Source organism: Drosophila pseudoobscura, chromosome 3 (genome assembly GCF_009870125.1).
Source record: "Drosophila pseudoobscura strain MV-25-SWS-2005 chromosome 3, UCI_Dpse_MV25, whole genome shotgun sequence".
In the NCBI taxonomy this organism is placed as follows: Eukaryota; Metazoa; Arthropoda; class Insecta; order Diptera; family Drosophilidae; genus Drosophila; species Drosophila pseudoobscura.
In genome coordinates this window covers 20,611,539-20,626,830 of record NC_046680.1, presented here as the reverse complement: position 1 = coordinate 20,626,830, position 15,292 = coordinate 20,611,539, and the positions used below count along the sequence as shown (strand labels likewise).

Below are 15,292 nucleotides of genomic sequence, written 5' to 3'. Positions count from 1 at the left end.
TGAGGCGGGGAGGTGGGGGGAGGGGATCGGCTAGGAGTGGGCGAGTGTCTGCTGGTGTTGGTGTGTGGGGCCTGGGCGTGGCCAAACATTGACAAATCATCTTGACACCTCTGGACTGTCATAAAAATGGGTTACGGACATGATTTGCAATGCAATAAACTTAATTGAGTGCGCGTCAGATTTTAATTTTAACCGAACTCCGAAAACCGGTTCGAACATCGGAATTCCCCATACCAGACATTGTATATACCGTATACTATATGGCATGAAGCACACAAAAAATGTGTATGGCCGAATCGAAATAAACCAAATAGTGAGTGAGCTGGTTCTAAGGCGCGAAAGTCGTAAAACGTTATTTTGTGATGCCCTCATGGTTCCTTTTCGATATTTGTTTTAACGATGCCATTAAATTCCCCCCTTTTACGAAGACAGATTCGTGGCTGGATTTAGTTATTGCATTATAAAATGTCGCGCCGTTTAAATGGCGCCAAATTGTTAATAATCGACGCATACATTTGGTCATCATTAAAGCGGATTTTGTGGCTTTTGTGGTTTTGCTACATATATACCATAATAACGACCATAAATTCGCATTGATTTAATCATAATTTTCTGGGGCAAATGCTTCAGGGGTTTAAGAATTTTCTATAGCTACAACAATTTCTGTACTTTCCTTTTCCATCTGCCAGATCAAGAAAGCTTCTCAAGAAATGTATTTAATTTTCAACAATTAAATAAAGCCGCCAACTAATCTCCCGTAATGGCTGGCTGTCATCAGAGTTGGCAAAATCTCAGCGTAAGCTGCACTTGAAAAATGGTTAAAAATCAACATGAATATGAATCTCTCAGATACAGTAGTGCCTGTGCCTGTGGCTGGGACTGGGACTGGGACTGGGGGCTGAATAGGTATTTCCGTCACTTAAGCTGTGGCTTAAAATGTTTCTTCATTAGAATAAGTGTCATAAAAATAAACGCATAAAAAAGCATCTCTCAGATGCCCGACCGTAAGCGGATCTAATCATTTTCCCATAAACAGCCAGGGGCTCAACTAAAATCTGCTTAAATTTCACCTGACACGCTAATTTGGCTAATAAACATTCAACTTCAGTCAACCACAAAATTCAAACGAAATTTTCGAAGGCGCCAAACCATCGATCGGGGCCGAAAGTCAACAAAAAAATAGATATAATGGTATTTGTTGTATACAAGAAAGTAAAAAAATTAAATAATTTGCATATAGGACCGACATTCCTATAACCAGGCTGTTCCTGCACTGCTCCTCGGGTGATAAATTCGACGCTACTCAAAACCAGTGAGCTATTTGCCGTTGAAATATTTTGACGCCAAACCGAGACATATTCTCATGCAAATTTGTGTATCTCATTTGAACCCCAAACCGGCTGATCTGCCCAGACAGAGGTGTAACATTCAAGTTTTCGAACATAATTTTGAGCTTGAAATTTCATGGAAATAAACAAAATAATTCACTTGATTCTGGCGAGAGGCTAGCTTTAAAACGGAATCAATCTATAGCCATCGCAGTGCTCATTAAGATGTCTGTTCTTCCAACTAGATATCCGATCAGATCTCCCAGATCTATACCCAAAACGAGCCAAGGCTTGATGGAGGTTCTCAGTTTTGGAGAGCATCTGGGAGGTGCCACCGACAGCGCCTTACAAAAGTGGCAAGTGCTTTGCGTATTTAAATTTATCGCTTAACAAATTTATTTTTTGTTAAACAAATTTATAAATTATTACTCTGAGCGTATAATAAAATTTCATTAGCGACTCCGTCTCCGACTGCGACTCTGGCGTTGGCGTTGGCGTTTTTCGCGGCGCCACTTGGCCGACCCTGCCCACCGCCTTTTGTTTTGGACAGACCAGACCCGTCGGAGATTTAGTAGAAAAGCCAGGACCGACAGTCGACACTGATCACTGGTCGCACTTGCGGGTAAAATTTGCATACGTCGCCTCAGCATACAAAAATGTTGGTTAATTAATTTCAGACACGCCATACATCTCGGATGCTTTGCATAAATTAATATGAAATCTTTATTTATATATGATTTATGATCTATGCGGTGTCAACATGCCCCCTGACATGCTATCAAACATCGAAATTTTCCCTTAGCCCCAAAGCATCTTTTGTGATGAAAATTGCCGAAAATCGCCCACGCGTTTTGCCCGCGACTCGGCGGCGACTTTGGCCGCTCCAAACGGATTGAGGTCATAGGCGACGTTCGATTTACACATTGTTCGAGATTCTTATCAAATCTAACATGATTTTCGTATTATGTGTGGAATTTTGTTGTTGTGGTTTTTTTCCAATACTTTTCAGTGGGGAATTCCAATTCAAATTGAGTGTCCAAAAAAAAAATGCTTGAGGGGGGAAATCAGCCAAATATGCTTTCCGGGGGGAAGGAAAAGGCCTAGTTACCTATAGATCGGTTTATGAGGCATCATTTTAGCTAGTGGTGGGCAGGGAATGGCAGATGGAGTCTTACCCATAATCTTACCTTTAATTTGAAAGTCTTCGCCACTAGCAGCTGGGAGGGGTTTATTTTCGAAATAAATACCACAGGTTTGTATTGTACTATATGTGTTTCATATTTATTATTTTGAATTCGTATCGTTTCATCGTCATTCGCAAATTGCTCGTTATAATTACTATTATGGTTATTATTGATCAGCAGCCCGTTATCGTTATCGTTATCGTTAACAACGTTAATATTTGCATTATAGTTATCAATATTAGGTTGTTGTTGCTGAGGCTGCTGCTGCTGCTGCGGCTGTGGCAGGTTTAGGCTACGAAAAAGCTTCTTTAGAATATGTTTTTCGTGCTCCTCCTCCTCGATGGGAGAGCCATCGTCGACTATATTATTAGCATCAATATGATTGCGATACTCCGCCACAGTTTCGATAACTGTTTCCGCTTCCGCTGTTGCCCCTGGCTCCACTTTCGTTGCGGCTTCATCTGCCACACTGTCAATTCGATCGTTGGATTGCTTAAGATTATTGTCAATATTCTGATTGAACGCGCTCTGGCTATGGCTATGGCTATGGCTATGGCTATGGCTATTTGGACTATCGAACTTAGTGCTAGTCTCTAAACTACTAGAATCAGTCGTGCTACTTTTAGTACTCATATTATAATGCTCGTTACTGTACAAGTAGTTGTAGTTGTAGTTTTTTGGCAAGGCAGGTATTGCATTATTAACATTATCGCTATCACTATTTAGATATAGACTAAGATCTACGTTTAGATTACGGCTTACGTTTAGGTGTGGTGGTAGCTGCAGGGTTTGCTCTGGGCTTAGGGTTTCTAGGTTTCTATTAACATAGGGTCTTGAGTATTCGTTTTGCTCCTCCTGCTGCTGCTGCTGCTGCTGGCGCTGCGAGGCCATCTCCACCAGCTGCATGTCCGCCCTTGTGGCCGCACCGGAACCCGCTGATCCCGCTGATCCCGTGGCAGCGGCAGCGGCAGACCTTTTCCGCCTGTCCCGCTTACGACTGCTGGCCGCCAGGATGGCCACCAGATTGAAAGCGGAGGGGGCCAGCGAGGCCGCTGTGGCCGTCAGGGCCGTTGTGGTGGCCGTCGACGAGGAGGAGGACGAGGAGGCGGACGACGAGGCCTTGGGCAGGTGCTCGGTGTCGCGCTGCTCCTGCTCCCACTGCTGCTGCTGCTGCTTGTGGCGGCGCCGCTCCAGCCGGCGGCGTCGTCGCCGCTCCATGAGGGTGGCGTTGTTGTGATGGTGGCGCACCTCCAGGTTCTTCGGCTGCGGCTGTTGCATGGCCCCCACTGTGGCGCCGCCGCTGTGGTGCTGCCGCTGCCGTAGGCGGTGCTGCTGCTGCTGCTGCTGGCGGTGCTGACGCCGTTCCCAGTTTCGCTTGATGATTTTTTGCTCCTGCAACATGTCATCCAAGTGGTTGTCTTTCTTCTTGTTGTTGTTGCTATTGGCTTGGTTGTAGGACTTAAGGCTATTGCTGTTGTGGTTGCTGTTGCTGTTGTGGGCTATAGAAGAACTATCGCTAGTAATACTGGTTGCTGCCGAAGATGCTGCAGGGCGACGCGGCCTTCCACGCACGCGTTTTGTGCCCGACACTGGCACTGGGCTCAACATTGTGGTTGTGGTTGTGTGGGGGGTTGTGCTGGTGGTGGTGGTGGTGGTGGTGGTGGGGGTGGTTGTGGGGGCTGTTGTGGGTCTGGCTGTAGTGCTGCTGGTTGTAGTACTGGGCGTGGTTGTGGTCGTTGTCGACGTGGTCGTCGTTTTAGTGGTTTTGCTGGAAAACTTGTGTTTCCTGGGACCCAACAGCGCCATGTTGCTGCGGAAATGCTCCGCCTCCGAGCGGAAGAACAGGAAACAGGCATTGCGCATCCGATTCGGGCGCTCCAGGTCCCGCGGACCGATGGGCCTAAAGTTGCGCTTGATCCCCACATGCAGCACCGGATTGTAGGCGTGCGTGAACTGATAGTAGCCGTGATCCAGTGACTCCCTGAAGTGGCAGTCGTTTGTGGCGTTTCTCTGTTCGGAGAGGGTCGAGATAGGGAGAGAAAGCAAGGCCAGAGCTGCGGTTAGTCGGGTTTGCCAGAGACACGGGGGGGACGGGACGTTCTCTAGGCTATATCTGGTGGAGACTCACCTTTCCAACAAGTCTGCCTTGATGAAAGCACAGATAGTAGTCCACATCCTTGGCATAGATGGTGATTTTGAAGTCCACGCTCAGTGCATCGCCCACACTGTCCATCGTGAAGGATTCTGTGGAAATTCAAAAATCAAATTTAATTAATTATTGGCAAACAAAAGTTTTCTATTGTGTAAATAGTCAACGGCGGAGCACTTGAGCCGCCAGCAGATAACCCAATTAATTGAAAGGTTCTCCGATAAAGTTATAAAAGGCGTTGGGCGGTTGATAAGTGCGCCATGTGGGACGCCGGTTGTTGGGACATTTAATGAAATCTATTAATCAACTGCCGTTCAGTCGTTGAACTCCCTCTCAGTGGCCGGGGTGGGGGGCTTAACCCTGAAAAATCTCTAAATTCTTAGGGTCTGGAGGGGGGTAGAGCCACAGCAAATCGATCAACTTGCCTAAAGCCCAGGCACTAGCTCCACTGATAAGATAAAATACCCAAGTGACAGTTTTCTGTTTCCTCACCGAGAGAGAGAGAGGCCCGAAGAGATGCTTCAAGGCCCTGGTACCAGCCCCGGACCTTTGCCCCTGCGGTCTGCGGCCTGGCATGCTGTCTTGTCGCTTTCGGTCACCCATCAACCTACTATGAGGCGGCTGCTCCTGAACTTCACAGACGAGAGACGGCTTGGCAAACCGCAGAAAAAGCAAACAAATTCCGAAATAAATTAAAAGACGCACTGGACGGCGCTTGGGGCGGCTTCGTGGCGGTTCATAACATCAATCAAATATTAAATTACCAATAATTTAATTAAGCACGCCATATGCACAGACACGGGGGAGAGGGAGAGGGAGAGAGGGGGGCAGACAGAGTTCAAAATATGTATATACGATGGGATGTACTCTCTCGCACACTCTAGTATAAATGCCAATTTAATTTAAATGCCAATGGTAATTGATGAACGAACTCGGGAGTGTCTTGGTGGGGTGGCGAGGAGGTGGTGGGGGGCGAGGAGGGGATACTTACGTGCCAGCGATATGTCCTCGGCGGTCACTTTGCCGTGCGCGTTGATGTGCAGCGCACGATCGTTGTGTTTCTTCAACGTTAAAACATATTCGTCCGTTTTCTTTGCGCCTGTTTTGATCCCAAGAGCAAGCATTACCTGCACGGAAGAGGGAGAGAGAGAGAGAAAGTATGGCGATTAATAGCTGATTCACATCTGGCGACTAATCCCAGCCCAGCAGCCCAGCAGCCCAGCAGCCCGGCATAACGAAACCCTTTTGGCCCATAAATTTCCATTAATACGAGGAGCTTTTTATTATGGAGCCTCGCCCGACTCGGACACATGTGGCACGGCCGGCCCAAGGCCTTTAATGGTCCAAGTTGGGTCGTTAAGCGGCCTGCACGGCCCTGAAGCTAGAGCCATCCCAGTGGGTGGCCCCGCCCTCTTTTCCGATTGGCTGGCCCCACCCACTGGCTGGCACGGGTCTGGCTCATGTCTCTCTTCGCTGACACGTTTTCCACCTTTGACCAACTGAATTTCACCAAGACCATTAATGATATCACGCGTAGATATGGCATATATGCAAATCAGCAAAACAAGCGGCAAGCCGCCAGCCAGACAAATGACATATCGCAATGGATGGTGGAATCGACTGTTTATCGGGTCTACGGAGAGCGCACGGCACCAACGTCCCGGTCGTTGGTTAGTTATTTTCGGGTAAATTGCTAAAAATACCCCCAGGGCTTAGTGGGGGGCTTTAGGAGCTCCTAAGGAGCTCCAAACTTATGGCCCAAGTGCCGGGGAGGCGCGTGCCCGTCGTGGGTCCGTGTGGAATGCCAGATGGAACATTCCTCAATCGCTTGTCAGAGCGGCAGAGCGGCAGATGGGAGATCGGAGATCGGATGGTGGGGGGCAGTGTTTGCACTACTCAAAAGCCGAAAATACTGTATCGTTTGACGGGCGACCTTTTCCACAGTTCAATGACGCTTTGGTGCGTGTGTGCGGGTCTGCGAGAGTGTCTGTGATAATCATAATAATAATTATTATTATTTTTATGGTTAGGCTCAAGTGGAGACCCCCACAGCCGAGAGCCCCAGAGCCTCAGAGCCTCAGAGCCACTCCAAAGTACACACAAACGCTCTCGTATCAAACTCTGAATGGGTTTCCCCCACTCCACACACCCATTTTCGATTACACACACTCTCAATCTTTCGATCTCGTTATGGGCCAAAAGCACATAATAATATTTTGACATTTTCTGATAATTATTCAGAGTGTCGATGGGGTTTGAAGAATCCCAGATGGCCGAAACTGGGTTAAAGGGTCGACACCATTGCGGTTTCCCCCCACATAAATTAGTTGCCCACGATTATATATACAACAAATTATACGCCATAAATCCGCTAAGCTTTACAATTACCCGCAGTCGTAAAAATGCAAAAAAAAATAAAAATTATTATTTTACATAAGCGGCAATTGGCGATTGGCGATGGGCAGACTATATAGTAAATCAATCAAGGGCTACTCACCATCAGTATAAAAATAGTCCTGACATTGGGCAGCGTGAACTGTAGTAACCTGAAAGTAGAAGAACGGAACGGCTGTAGTAGGGCTTACGATACCCGCTATAAATAAGGAATTTCGAGAACTAAGTATGATTCAAAAATACAGCAAAATTTGCATAAATCCTACAGTTTATTATTAATGATTATTATTGATTTTATTGATTTGTTTTCAACGTTTTTTTGTGCTACGGACTTCCGTCTCGGGTCTGCTGGGGCTTGAACAACAATTAAGTCATTCCATCATGAGATGATCGTGAGCTCTTTAAAAGCAACCATCTATGGGACTCTATGGAGAGCCCTTCCAGTGGCTCTGGCTCTGGCTCTGGCTCAATGTCACCCCACAAGTGAGCACAAGTGGCCGGGCTTTTGTTGTTTTTCTGTATCGATTCAACTGAACAACGTTTTGTGGCCGGGAAAGTCTTGGCACAAGTATTCTGCATATACTGTTTCACGAGCCACTAATCCCCGCCAGGTCCATGTCCAGGCGCTGCCGAAAAGGTCATTGATTTCAGCTTAGCACTGAACTACAAAGCCAAGAACAAAACAAAACGAAAACCCAACGGAGAACAGAGAATACAGAACAGAGAACACAGAACTCAAGACCGAAAAGGGTAGTTTCTTGAGACGAAGGTCTTTTTTGCCCGGCCTGAAAAGTGAAAATATAAAAGAATCAAGCTCAAGAAATCAATACAGAGAGGGCGAGGGACGAGGGACGAGAGACGAGGGCACAGCCAGCCCCGGGGAGGAGGAGGCGCATTCAAGTCCCATTGCAAGTCCCTGGCCATTTGCCCTCTCAGTGGGCCGTCCCCGAAAAATCAAATGCCTCGGGCCGTGTGGCGTGCGATTTTTATCATTTTTCAATTTCACGGCAGACAATACGGTCCATTTGAAATGTGCACACACACACACACACACACACACACACATGAATACGAGAGTATGTGGCCCCCGGGAGACTTGGCTTTCGCTTTGGCAAGCAATTAAATCAGCTTTTGGGCTCCCCGAAATATGAAAAGTGTGGAGGAGTTGTTGGCCATTCTGCTGACTGATCTCAATGGTGAGGGGCCAGGTAGGGGGAAAGCTCTGGCTAGGCAACCGCAAGGGAGCCGGAAAGCCGAAACCGAAACCGAAAACAGCACAAAAGCCCATCCATGTGACCCGCTGTGGCTGTAGCTCTATGCGATTCCCATGTATGTAATCCGATATCGCTCCTCTGTCTGTGCTTTACTTTTGTCTGTCTGTGTGTTACGCCTTGCAATGCGACTCATAATTACCTTATTTGGTATGCAGACAGGGCACATCCCCGGCAGATACGGGAGCCCAAAAAGGGACCCTCCAGCTCTTGTCTGGAATGTGCCCTGAATACTGAATAGTTTTCTTAGGTTTTCCTTTGGCTACGTGCCATGGCTGGGGACCTCCCAAAGGCGAGCTTTCACACAGACACGGCTCACCGACAGCCAAAGGTCGGGCTATGAGCGCCTTGAGGCGCAGCTTTCAAAAGCTCACCAATACTAGTGCCAGAGCTGTGCGTGTGTATGGACTGGTGTCTCTTGTGGCGACGTCTACGTCACCGAACCACTTTTAAAAAGTGCAATCTAATCAATTGGACATTTTTTCAGGCCTTAATTAGTTTGTCCATTCGATTGTATGGGTATTTTGATTTGGAAATAAATAAATCAACTCTGCTGAATGGAAATTAAAATTAAAATTAAACTCCAAGTGTTTCGACCCGATCCCAACGACCGATAAATGTGCTAAGTGAAGCCAACTTGTCAGCAGCGAAAACTCAGTTATGTATGTACCTCCGATGTCTTTAGATCTGTCCAGTGCCCAGTACCCAGTATCCATTACCCAGCACCCAGCACCGAGCAAACTTGTTTGGGTTTCGCCTCAGAGAACGGGCACGTGTTGTCGCTGGACTTTAACACTTGTTGATTCAACATCCACAAAATAGTAACCGCTTTAAATGTGAATTTATATATATATTCGCGGGCCTGCCATCTGAGGAATGCGACGGCGATTAGATTAAGCCCAAGTATTTGGACAGCCAGTGGACAGTGAGTTGGCGAAAAAGATCCCACAGATAAACCCCAAAGAAAGTGATAGACGATGTCCGACAACATGGCTTGGATTCCTGCGGCCACTTATGCTCTCTGATTGCGGCCACGTGTTCTCGCGGGCACCTCAATCAATCATGTAATCGCCTCGCCACCCCTCCTCCGCGGGGAGACCAAGTGTTAAATTCCGTGCTGCCAATTGTGCGTGTGAGTGCGATGCAGTTTTAGGGGTTGCAACTGGATGTCACTCAATGCCCTGGCATCATCCACCTTGCGCTTTTCGCCGAGCCAGCAACAACCCTAAGCCTCATCCCCTCTGATGCTCCTGCGACTCCTCCTCGTCCTCGACCGACCGGCTGCAATTGCATTTGCTGCGACTTAATGAACAGCGGACAGAGGACAGCGGAGGGTGGTTACACGTTCTTTAGTGACTTTGACAGTTGCCAGTTGCGCACAGGCGGTGTGCTTTATATGAAAATATTTATATAATGCTTGCAGCGGTAGTGGGAGGCCGGATTCGCACGATCTTGGGTGTGGGTAATGCAAGAATGCGAGTGCCAAAGGGAGAGAGCAATACCTTGCCTACTTTTGGCACCCACTCAGAAGTCCATCCATTCGAGAACTTGTCTCTCAACCCTCCGGCCCCCCCCGTAAAGCACTTGAACTTGCAGCAACGCCCCAAATATAAACAGACACAACAAAGATCCGACGGGGAATCGGGAGCCCGTGAGAGTTCAACGTACCCCAGCGATAAGCTAATGTTGTTGCCTGTCGCTAGATATACGTACAATATATGGAAGAACCGGAGCACAAGTCACGCCAAATGAGTTGATGTGCACGGAGCACAGTGTCAAGGCTGCGCGTTGGAGGCTGCTGTGGAGCTGTGGAGCTGTGGGGCTGCGAAGGTGCGACGTGCCGCAACACAAATCTCGACTCATTAGCAGCCCTCACTCTGATGCTGCTGCATAATTCCTGAAAAAGGCGTGAAGCGGAATGGGCCCGGCCCTGTTCGAGGGGTGGGATCTAATGCGATTTTCGTCGCAGCGACAGCGACAGCTGCTGCTGCTGCTGCTGCTGGTCTATTGGGTGATAAGCCGCTTTCAGAGCCCTTTCTGATAAGTAGCCAGCCCGTCCGACGACGGGCTACTTAAGTGGCAGCGGCCGGAGACTTTGTTGTGCTAGGCAGACATTCAGCAACTTTCCCAAAGTGTCAACAGCGAGCAGGCAGGCCCAGACGGGCCCCGAGGCGGGCCCCAAGGCAAACATGCGGGCAAGTGCATTGATTGAATGTCTAGGGACTGTGCGAGTTGCTCAAATATGACACCTTTTCTCGAGGCAAACAACAATAATTATGCACCCGAGATGCACTATCGATATATCGATTTATTGTCCGTTTTGTTATCGAACAGAAATGCAGCCATAAAAGACGCTTTTACATTTGATAAGATCTGATAAGGCGCTCAATAACTCATCCATAAACCAAACGCTTAGCCCCCATACCCCAGAGGACGGATTTCTACAAAAACTTTCTAATTCCGGGGCGAGAAATTCATCAAAATCTGTTATCGATGATGCCGTCCCCCCGGTCAGGGCCTAGGCCTCCGCCGTTGACTGTGCAAAGTGGGTGTGTTTGTTGTTTTACACAACCGTAAAACAACAACAACAACACGGCACATTGTAGGTCAGGTGCAACGTCAATCGTCTTTGGCCCTAAGCAGGTGTTTGGAGAAGAGACTGCAACGGGGACTGCGACGGGGACGGGGACTGCGACTGGTTGTAATTCATAATGCAAATATTTGCATAAATCGAACAATTTTACAACCGAGTACCAGCTGGTAGATCTACGGGCACACAGCGCTTCTCCCCCCATGAAAATACGGCCAAAAGAAAGCCAAGTTATCAGCGTGGAAAACTTTAGTTATAGTAAAACCAAAGCCTTTCGCGTGTTCTGGCAGCAAAAAAAAACAAAAAAAAGAAAAAAAAGGAAAAGCAAAATAAACAATAAACACTTGACGGTCGTCGCATTGTTATTATTATTATTATTATACTGGTGTGTGTGTGTGTGTGTGTGTGTGGGGCTACTACTACGCGTAGTACGCCGAGGCGTATATTTTGAACGTGTTCGTTGATAAGATAGTGGGTGCCCGGCGCTTGGGTGTCACCTCTCCGGTGCGTTTGTACGGCTTGGCGACAGTCCGAGATGGTCCGAAATGGCCCGAGATCCTAGCCAAGCCGATAATCGAAGCCATGTGGATGCCACCTCAGAGGAATGCGAGAAACGCTCGATTTCCCAGTCGTTGAGCCCAGCTGCTGCCATGACTAATCGCCAACGATATACATATGTATGTACTATATGCTCGGTAAGGGGGCCCTCCCCCTCCCCTATGGAACGTGACTTGGAGCCACAGCCTGTGGCGTCATACGCCTATGTTCCTGGCATTGCATTACTCAATTTTTGTTCTGAAACCAGAGCAGAGCAGGCATACAGCTTTTTGCCAACCGCGCGTAAACCTAATTATAAAAAACAAAAACCTTTAGACGCCAGCAAACTTTTCAACAAACTTGCGGGGGGACACGTTTAGCCAGTGGCAGATCTTTCCCTTGGAATGCTGGCAGGCTGAACAGTTACAAATGGTTGATTGGGCCCGATTCGGTTTCAGTTTCTGTTTCTGGGCTCGATGTCAAGTGATTGCATTAATCAAAGCTGCACAAATATGTGCCGAGTCATAAATACAGGCGGCACAGCCGGGTTTATGATGTTTTTGCCATTAGAACATGTGATTTGGCGAATCGTACAATAAATTTCAATAAAACTCTTGACGAGAGTGTGATAGATTAATGTGTATAACGGAGATTGTTGCGAGTCTAGCGCGGCCGAGACAGGGCCAGAGGCTGGGCACGCTCCACCACCCTAGGCTCCAGAGGTGCTCCTCCGGGCATAACGGGCTGGCGGCATTGGGGCTTATCACTCTCCCTCTCCCCCAGGTGGGTTCTATTCTCGAGTGTTATCTGCCCCCTATTTCCGTTTAATTAATAAAAGAAAAGAACAAATTCGAACTATCAAATCAAATATTGTCTCTTTGGCTCTTATCGCCCCTCGAATGCGTTGCCATTTGGGGCGTGGCCATGTTTGACTTGGGAAATTTTGAACTTGTTTTATGGCTGCCCTGCCAGAGGTGCCTCGGATGGGGTGTGAGATTAGAGACAATTAGTTCGAATTAGTCGGTGGGGTGCGGGGTGGTGCGGGGGCTGGGGCATTAAAGGTTTAACTTGGTTTACTTTTTCCCTGGATTGGAAACTCTTTTGGGCGACTGCTCCACGCGCTTTCAGCCGAGGGTTGGCCGCGCTGGCAGTTGATTTAGAGCTCAGGTAAATGTCCTGAGATCTGAACACGCCACAAGTCCCCGACGACCCTCGAAAGTTTTTTTTATTTTTCGAAAAAAGGGGTTGTACACACACACACACACAGGCGCGCACAGAGAGCAGTACACTCACACACACACATGGAGCGGCTGATTTATCCTGACAGTTTGCATGTGTTGGTGCCATAACAAGTTATAAATGGCAATTATGGACCTGAACCAGATACAGAAACAGAAACCGAAACAGAAACCGTATGCGATTTCATATTTCATGTTTCAAACATATAATTGTGCTTTTGAATTGTTTTTTAAGTGAAATAGCGCTTGGCCCTTATACAGGAGGGCTGCACACACACACACACACACACACAGATGGCACAGGTCATGGTATTTGCGGATTATTCCTTTGATTGGGTTTTGCTTTTTGGGGGATACGACGTACGGCGTGGTTTTCTCTTTGCCTCCTTTTGCACGTGGTTGCGCCACAAAAGATACAAATCGCTTAAGCTCTGAATGAATTCTCACTAAAAGGTGGAACGATACACGTCTCATTTATTATTTTATAATACCATTCCATTAAAAAATACCTTCTAAGAAAATTTCACAACTGTCTGGCCTGGCCCAAGAATCAACTTTTCTATATCTAAGGAATTTCACATTTTTACGATTCGAATTGCGATCATTCTGGCGAAATTGAATCACTCCGCTGCGATATTGAAATTGTACTTACATTGTATATTTCTGGCCGCATTGTAGCCCCCAAATTTAAGGGTATAAATTATAATCCAACATGGGTTTGTGCGTAATATCTTCGGCAGTCGTACATGGGGCTGGGGCTGGGTCTGGGTCTGGGGCTGGGTCTGGGGCTTTCTGCTGTGGTCGGCGAACAAGACTCCGAGCGGAAATCAAGCTTCATATGATTCCTCGGGGCCGAAGCGCGGCGTCAACAAAAATTTCCACACCGCACAAAAATGCAATCGAATCCGAGCGGCAATTCTCAATACACCTTATTTTATGTTATTTTATTTCTTGGAATTTTTTTACCGCTGCACTTTATGTTATGTACAATTATTATTCCGATTAACAATATGTACATATATATATATTTTTTATATTGCACTTGCGACAGCGACAGTGACAACTTTTGTATTTTATTCGAATTTCTTTTTGGGTTTCCTTGGCACTGGCACTTCAATAGTTTTACAATTTGTTTAATTTTCGTAAATCCAATCAGCTTATCGTTTCACATAGCACTGTTTCACCTCTGGCTAATTAATCATTTGATAGTCACGTTAACTGATTTGTTTCTGGCTTAGCTGCCGCCACACATTTCGATCGGGCTACGAACACAACAGTTTTATTTAGTGGATATGTTGATATATTTTTTTTTTATTTAATATATTCTTTTGATTTTTCTCCTTTTTTTATCAACATGTACTTGTGGGGTTTATCGGCGGACTTTTTTTTCGTTTCTGAATTTCGAAAAAAATCCGACACTCTTTTTTCTTTTCTCCGGTTTTGTTTCCGCGCCCGCCCGCTGTTGTTTGAAATATGCCCGCCTTCAAAAACTGCTGGTGCTGGATATTGTTGCCCAGCCACATGTGGCCAGAAAGCATGTTGCCGGCTCGATGCAACTTATCGCAACGTGTTGCGGCTCGAGTCTGTTCGTCGACGTCCCATAAAGGCAGAACCATAAAGATACACAGCTTTTTGTTCTTTATACTTTATTGCTTATTATTTTGGCATTATTGACATTATTTTTCCAAGGAAAACCTCTATATTTATTCCTTAATTGCCGCCGTTGGTTGAGTGGTTTAAAAAAAACGCAGGCCTATCGATATTAATATAAATGCATACGATATATCTGTTCGACACTTTGTCAACATGCTGATAGAACACATGTTGCGAGGCCTGAGCAGCCACAAGCAACATTCAATGCAACATTTTTGATTAATTTACTAGAGGATAATTCAAAAAAATTTAAAATTTAATTAAGTTAATAAAAAATTTAGAAACATAGCCCCATGATACTCATTTTTCTGTATTGAGGGATTTTTTAATGTTTAATGAGCAGACTCCCACTAAAAGTATTTGGGTGATAGATAGAGGGATTTCTTTGGGATGTGTGTTCCCTTCTACCGAAGGAAACGTTTCCTTGGGATGGGTCGGGACATGCGAGGGACGGACTGGTGTCTGGAATTCCCCCGGGAATGTGGGTCACCCCGCCAGATAATGATCTATGCGCCAGCACCTGCCCCACTTTCGAAAACAAGTCACCCACCCACCCAGTCGCTCGCTCACCCACAAGACCCCATTCGCATGGGTATGCACCGGGAATGCCAGACGACTGTATTGGGCAAGGTCCAGTTCGCCAGGCCATTAGCAAAGTTGCCGCTGCATTTTGATATTGATCGATTAGCCCGACCCGTTGTATCAGGCACTTTTATTGATCATGCCGTAAATCAAATCTATGTACATACATATGTTAGTTGCCAACGACCCAAAAAACAAGAATCACACAAGAAGTTATGCGCCTAACTAGCCCGCCATTGAGATTACATTAAGCAATATTTGGGTGGCTTATCAGGGCCCACTAACTGGAGAATCCTGGAGCACCGTTTCGCGAAGATCTGTGAAGCGCGATCTGTCGGCGGGCACAAAGCAGGCGTAGTTCCCCGA

General features: G+C 46.8%; 1 protein-coding gene across 1 annotated transcript; it reads right to left on the bottom strand.

The window, feature by feature from the left end:
* Window positions 1-2,458: 2,458 nt before the first annotated feature.
* pyr (pyramus) lies at window positions 2,459-14,207 on the bottom strand. The gene is made up of 6 exons (XM_001361773.5): window positions 13,344-14,207; window positions 7,159-7,207; window positions 5,653-5,788; window positions 4,641-4,756; window positions 2,576-4,522; window positions 2,459-2,467 (listed from the first exon to the last, which is right to left on the bottom strand). Coding segments are annotated over exons 1-6 (2,259 nt in total). The 5' UTR covers window positions 13,346-14,207.
* Between the last annotated feature and the right edge of the window lie 1,085 nt (window positions 14,208-15,292).